Source organism: Micrasema longulum, unplaced genomic scaffold (genome assembly GCF_059751315.1).
Source record: "Micrasema longulum isolate JH-2025_06_02 unplaced genomic scaffold, ASM5975131v1 h1tg003131l, whole genome shotgun sequence".
Taxonomy (NCBI): Eukaryota; Metazoa; Arthropoda; class Insecta; order Trichoptera; family Brachycentridae; genus Micrasema; species Micrasema longulum.
Window position 1 is genome coordinate 36622 of NW_028280227.1, and position 6619 is coordinate 43240.

The window sequence follows — 6619 nt, forward strand, 5'->3', positions numbered from 1 at the left end:
CCATAAAAAGACCAATTAAGTTTTCATAAATTAAAAAGATACAAACATTAAATGTGACAAAAAATAAAAAATAAATAAGAATTTTAAGTGAAAAAAAGATAATTGTTGACATTTGCGTTTTCCATGGAGGTAATAAATTAAAATAAATAAAAATACCGAATGTACACTCCGAGCCATCCACGCACACACATGAACGCATATATAAAACATACACAAACATATACATTACATGCGGCACATATGCATAGCATAAACCACTCAAGATGTACATTCAGCAACTATCCCAAATAATCGACCCCATGAAGAAATTTTCTGTACAAATGCAACGTGCAGTTAAAAATGTCTACATCAATACTGAGTCCGTTATAATTTCTACAGGTGCGTCTAATGAATGAATTCGAGGTATAATTGTTTTTACAAGTTGGTACATAAAAAAGGGAATTTAATCTAGTATAGCGAAGAGGACAACGGAAACCAATATTTTGTAAAAGATACGGCGAATCAACTATGTTATTGAGAATTTTGAAAAGACTTTATTGACTATGTTCCCTTTGCGACCCCCCTCACCCCACTCACCCTCCTAGACACGCGTCTGTGAACACTCTCTTAGCCGAGCGATGTCTTCCCACACATTAAATCTTAGACTTGATTATTGCAACTTCCACTTATGTGCTAAATTTTAAGAAATAAATTCGACTTAACGTCCTGTCCCTCATTGATCATGTTTTCATATCTGTACTTTAGATAACTATCCATTTATATGCTAACACCTTAGATAAGGGGAAAAAACCCTCCTGCTCTAAGTTTCACTGATTAATTTGTTTATTTTTTGTTTAAATTCTATGACACTGTGAACAATATTCTGTGTTTACTATATTAGTTTTATATCACCCGTCGATGGGAGGAGTACTCTCCCTAAACAATAGTTGTATTCTTGTAAAAGAATAAATTATGTAACACTAATAACAAAGTTTTATTTTCATAATAATTTAGAAGTTAAATAGGTGCGAAGGTTTTCACGGTCACTGTTATCAATATTATGTATCTTTTTTGGGTGATACCGTGTATGTTGGATTTGATCCGACGTTTCGGCTACCGTACTTAAACACATACATTTCTCTATAAAACACAGTTTTCCCTGAAGATGGCTCCTGCAATGGTAGCCGAAACGTCGGATCAAATCCAACATACACGGTATCACCCAAAAAAGATACATAATTTAGAAGTTATTTAAAATTAATCAGGTTGCCTTGTAATATTATGTTGAGAGGAAGGTGGGTGCATAATTAAACGGTTAATTAAAGTACGGAATTAAATTTCTATGTATATTTTATAGTTTTTAAAACAAATGGAGGATAAAAATCCTTATAATTAAACAAAATATTTTACACTTATTTATTTATAAATTTAAAAAAAAAAAAATATTACACTTCGACCGGTTTCGAGGTTATCTTTGAAAAAGTTCAAGAGGTTTGTTCTATAGGAACAATACCCTACACTAAATATATCAGATAGGTGGGAATAACTATTGCCGAGTTCATGAAGTCTGTTTAATACGGCATCACAAGTATACACCGTCCGTGAATTGTTGCTACAAAACGGTGGCACCTGTCTAGTCATTCTTCCAGGCACCCTGAAGTTGTTGAATAGTTCAGGGCAATCCCATATTGAATTTACAATTTTGAAGAAATTTAAAAGGTCTATAATTTTTCTTCTGTTGTTAAGTTTTAACAAATTTAATGTTTTTAGTAAAAAATCGTAATTTAAAAATTCATGAGTGATTCTAAGTTTGAAATTTATATACCGTAAGAATTTTTTTTGGACTCTTTCAAGAGATTTTTGGTGACAGTTGTAGTAAGGAGTAAGGAGTCCATATTGTAGAGTTATACTCTGACTGGCTTCTCACTAATGAAGTATACAGCAACTTCAATCATTCAATTCAACTTCATTATCTTATGCGTCTGTTGTCAATTTATGGTTTGGACATTTTACCCAGAACAATAACATAGATTTTAGCCAGCGTTCCCCTGAAGATGCTGCTTCTTTTACGGCATAAAGCGTCACATCCACATAAATACTGTTTCGCCCTTTCCAGGAGTTCTTGCGATACCTTCTGGAAGGATTGCACGAAGATGTGAACCGGGTCACCGTGAAGCCTAAACCGATTCTGACAGAGATTGACGATAATCTAAGGTAAATTTTTGGATTACATTTTCTAATAAATATCGCTTTTTTACTATCTCATTCTAATAGGCGACGGTAGTCAATGTCAACCGATCTTTAAAAAAAATTTATTTCAACAGAGATGAAGAACTTTTAAGAGAAGGTAATATTGAAGTCTAGGCATCTACAGGGCTTATGACCTGTCAATGGCTGGTTTCAGTGGCCACTTTACTCACTGTGTAACATTCACCATTCTGCCCATATTCGAAAATCTATATTCCTTTAATTCTTCCATCTGTTGATGTTTGTGAAGGTAAAGAGCTGAAACCTTCATTTATGCGGGTGAGATTCATCTAATTGAATTATTTCACCTACATACTAGGCAACGCCTGAAAATGTTATTTTTTCAATTTCTATACTTCTTCATGGACCAGGTGGATTTATCAACAATATTTTGAGTTTGTCCAAATTTTTGTAGACAAGGACTGAATTCAACTCCCTAGGGAGCTGTTTTTATTAACATATTACAACAGAGATGAAGAACTTTTAAGATAAGGTAATATAGAAGTCTAGGCATCTACAGGGCTTATGACCTGTCAATGGCTGGTTTCAGTGGCCACTTTACGCACTGTTTAACATTCACCATTCTGCCCATATTCGAACATCTATCCGTCCAGTCCTTGTCTACAAAAATTTGGACAAACTCAAAATATTGTTAAAAAAATCATTCTGTATATTTTGTGTTTTTTTCCAAACCAGAATTTTCCCATTGATAAGCATGTCAATGCGCAAGTTTTGAGCCGTGTTTGAATTCGATAATTGGAAAAATCGCTGTTCTCGACCCATTCTAATAGTTATTACGTGTATTTAAAATTTTTCAACAGAGAGGGAAAACATTTTTGAGAAGCGAATATGGAAGTCTAGGCATTTACTTCTCCCTCTCTGTTGAAATATTTTACATATGAATAACCCCCTAGTTAATATGACATATAGATGACAAACATATATTCAATACGCTCATATTATAAAAAAAGAAAAAAATACATGAAAGAGACTCATGTCAAAGTAGTAGGAGAATCCTGCTCCGGAAAACCCCTTCGGATACATGGAACAGATCAATATCCAGAGCGATGTTGTTCAGCATAGCGGTAGCCCTTCCAACAGGCAGGGTGGTCCTGCATATCGGAATATGAAACAATCTATGCTGACGCTGTTTTAGGTAATTATCAGGAACATACAAACCAACGCTCATCTTATCGATCATACCGCGCAGCAATGGATAAAAATGTGTAGTCAAATACACATTCCTTCTAGTCTCTAAACTGTGGTAGCCGAGCATACCCCGGAGAAACTCGGTCGGGTAGAGTCGAGGATAATACCCGCACTCTCTCATGTAGAGATATCTCAGAACGTCTTTTGGATTTTCTCTATCATAGGAGAGTACTTCAGTTCGTGTGGCCCCCAAATCATCGAGACACTCTCTGAATGAGTCTACGTATATTACTGAGACCATCTTGCGCTATTTATGCCACTGAAAATACGACACAAATGCGCATACTTACGCATACGCAAAGTTGTTAATTTATGTTTTGAGTAGTCGTACAAGTGTACTGTTGATACCATCGACGCAGGCATACACATTATAGGGTGGGCGAAATGATTTTTTTCCGAATTTTGAAATAAAGGGGGTCTAAAAAGTTGCCTTTTGGATTACTCAGAATGCAAAAAATATTCGATACTACTTTTGGCCCTCAACCAGAGCTTGAAGTTTTCGAAAAAGTCGATTTTTTGCGCAAAACCGGCTGTCATTTTGTATTTAAGTAAGAAAATCAGTCCAATTAAATTTTATAATCTGCATTAAACCTTACTAAATAAGAATTTAAGGGCGTGAGTTGCACTTTGTTTCGTAATAAATGGGTAGCATTGTTTTAACAGGCCATTGTTTTCGTCAATATTAGCCAGGCGCTCAACGGAATCAGTTCCGCGGAGTGTAAACTTTTTGCATTTCGGTAGTTTCAAAACGTGTTCGAATTTTTAATGTGATTAAGTTATTTCTTTACTAACAAAAAATAATTTTATCAACACAGATAATTAACAAAATGTTCAGACAGTGATAAACTTCAAACCTCGGTTGAGGGCCAAAAGTAGTATGGAATATTTTTTTTAATAATTTTTACGTTAAATGTGATCCAAAATGCAACTTTTTAGACCCCTTTCACTTTGATGTCTAAAAAAATAAAAAACCTCATACATCATCGGCCCACTCTAATACACAAGGAACATTTTCTCATATAAATCGTAGAATTAATATAAATGCAGTTATTTTGTTAAGTTCGCCCCTCAAATATATATCGTACGCTGGTATTTCTGGGGCTAATGCGTAGGACGTTGCTTGATGTGTTGTAATGTTTCAGCGATGCTCAAAAGGCTCAGGAGTCGTGGCAGCGTTACCTGCGCATGGAGGATAGTCGCGTAGGGGACATATTTGTAGGCCAGCTCAAGTCCTCGCTGCGATGTACCCACTGTAATCACACTAGCGTCACATTCGACCCCTTCTGGGATCTAAGGTAAGATTTTTTCTCACTGATTATTTGTTAACTCGATCGATGATTTCCTAATCCCCACCTGATGATGCAAAGGACACTTCGCTGGTATATAGAATCTAGCATAAATCAATCATATGTAGCATAAAGGAAAGATTATCAGTTGTTCAAGTCAGTTCAGACGAATGCACAAACCAGTACACCATGAGGTATCTCCGTATTTTTATTCTGAAAAATTGGGGGTCAATTTAAGAAAGAAATTTTGTTTATTAAGAAAAACAACAGCAATACGAAAAAATATACACAACATTATAAAAAAAACATAAAATAAAGCCAAATCAGTTTTCCACATAAATACAATTATAAAAATCCACTTCAGTTAGATATAATTAATAGAAGCGCATTTGTGCGAGTTTTTTTTTTTTGTGTGAGGATGCGTGTGTAAAAAAGTGGAGTGTGGTTTTGGTAGGTATGTGAATATGTGTGTGATTGTATATGGGTGTGAGGGTAGGTTTATGGACAGGGTAAGTGTGTGTTTGATATGAGTGAATAGAAACAATTTAAATTTATAATGTAAAAATATAATTTTTTTTATAACGAAACATAATTTTTTTCAAATAATAGTTTTTCAATTTTGGTTTTAAAAGTGAGTTTACTGCAGTTAAATATGTCTATGTTATTGAAAAATACATTATAATTACGCGTCAAGCGAATCAGAGGAGAGTTCTGTGCATAGTTGGTGCGAACTGTAGGTACATGGAAAAGAGATTTCAACTTGCATTGATCAATTTGTCTCATTTCTCATATATTTGCAAAACGATGTAACCTTGTAAGAACGTCGTTAATAATTAGGTTTATTTTAGTTTTAAAGCTGATTTTATATATTTATGTTGATTTATATGTCGAGCATTGTATTAAAAAATAAATTAACATACCAGACAAATGATTTTTCGTGTGTCAATATAAATCACTCCTTAAATGTGACTACAAAGTTATGATGTCACTTTTGCTGACAACTGTCATTCTAATCAAGCTATATTTTAAGGACTACAGGTAGCAAGTATGACTGCTGACTATTAAAAAAGATTATATTAAAGAAGGTTCTCAGTGTCTCATTTGAATTATTTTCACCATTATTAATTATCTCCATTGTTCTCAAAATAATATTAATTTAATTGATGATTTTTATGAAATGTTTATTTTAGTTTACCAATTCCGAGTAGAACAGGACCACTGAAGTTATCACAATGCCTCTCGCACTTCACAAGAGAAGAAGAATTGGATGGAGATGAGAAACCTGTAAGCCACCTTTTTATCACCTTTTTACACTATGACTTTATATTGTTAGTGAATACTTGGAATAATTGGAAAAATTCACCTACTTTGGAGACCGAACCTTTCGAAACTATTATTAATTTGGTAAGGTGTTTTAGTAAAATATCAATGTCATCAAATGGCAGATATGAAATTAAAATTTTACTCATAACACACTGTGGGAAATGAAATATTAACAACCAAAATATTTTTCTTATAAAATTCATCATCATTCCCTTTCTGCACCTGGTGGTGCATAGGGCACTGCATTGGTACACCAATTGCAGCGTATCTTGATCATTTTTGTTCCATGAAGGTAAGATGTTAGAGACTTCCCTTCTTTATTTACATTTAAGTCAAGATTGAAATGTCACTATCTAAATATTTAAGTTGTTCTTTTATCTTTCTTTTTTTCTTCCCATCCCCTCTCCTCTCTTACAGTATAGTGTTTTTTTTTTAATTTCTTTTAGTTAATCTTTGTTTTTAATTTTGTATAAAATCGTAACATTCAATATGTCCATGTACTTGTAGTTTTCTCAAACTGAACGGTTTGGGTAGGTAGGAAGAAATTGCCTCAAGGCAATATGCCCGCCCTTATA

General features: G+C 33.9%; 1 protein-coding gene across 1 annotated transcript in view; it reads left to right on the forward strand.

Moving 5' to 3' along the window:
* The window catches only part of LOC148271073 (uncharacterized), a gene marked incomplete at its 3' end in the record, with an annotated part of 40388 nt that extends 34383 nt beyond the window's left edge, over positions 1-6005 (forward strand). The window contains exons 5-7 of the mRNA XM_088241873.1: positions 2096-2193; positions 4578-4730; positions 5912-6005. Of these exons, the coding sequence (XP_088097999.1) occupies positions 2096-2193; positions 4578-4730; positions 5912-6005 (345 nt within the window). The remainder of the gene's footprint in view (positions 1-2095; positions 2194-4577; positions 4731-5911) is intronic.
* Between the last annotated feature and the right edge of the window lie 614 nt (positions 6006-6619).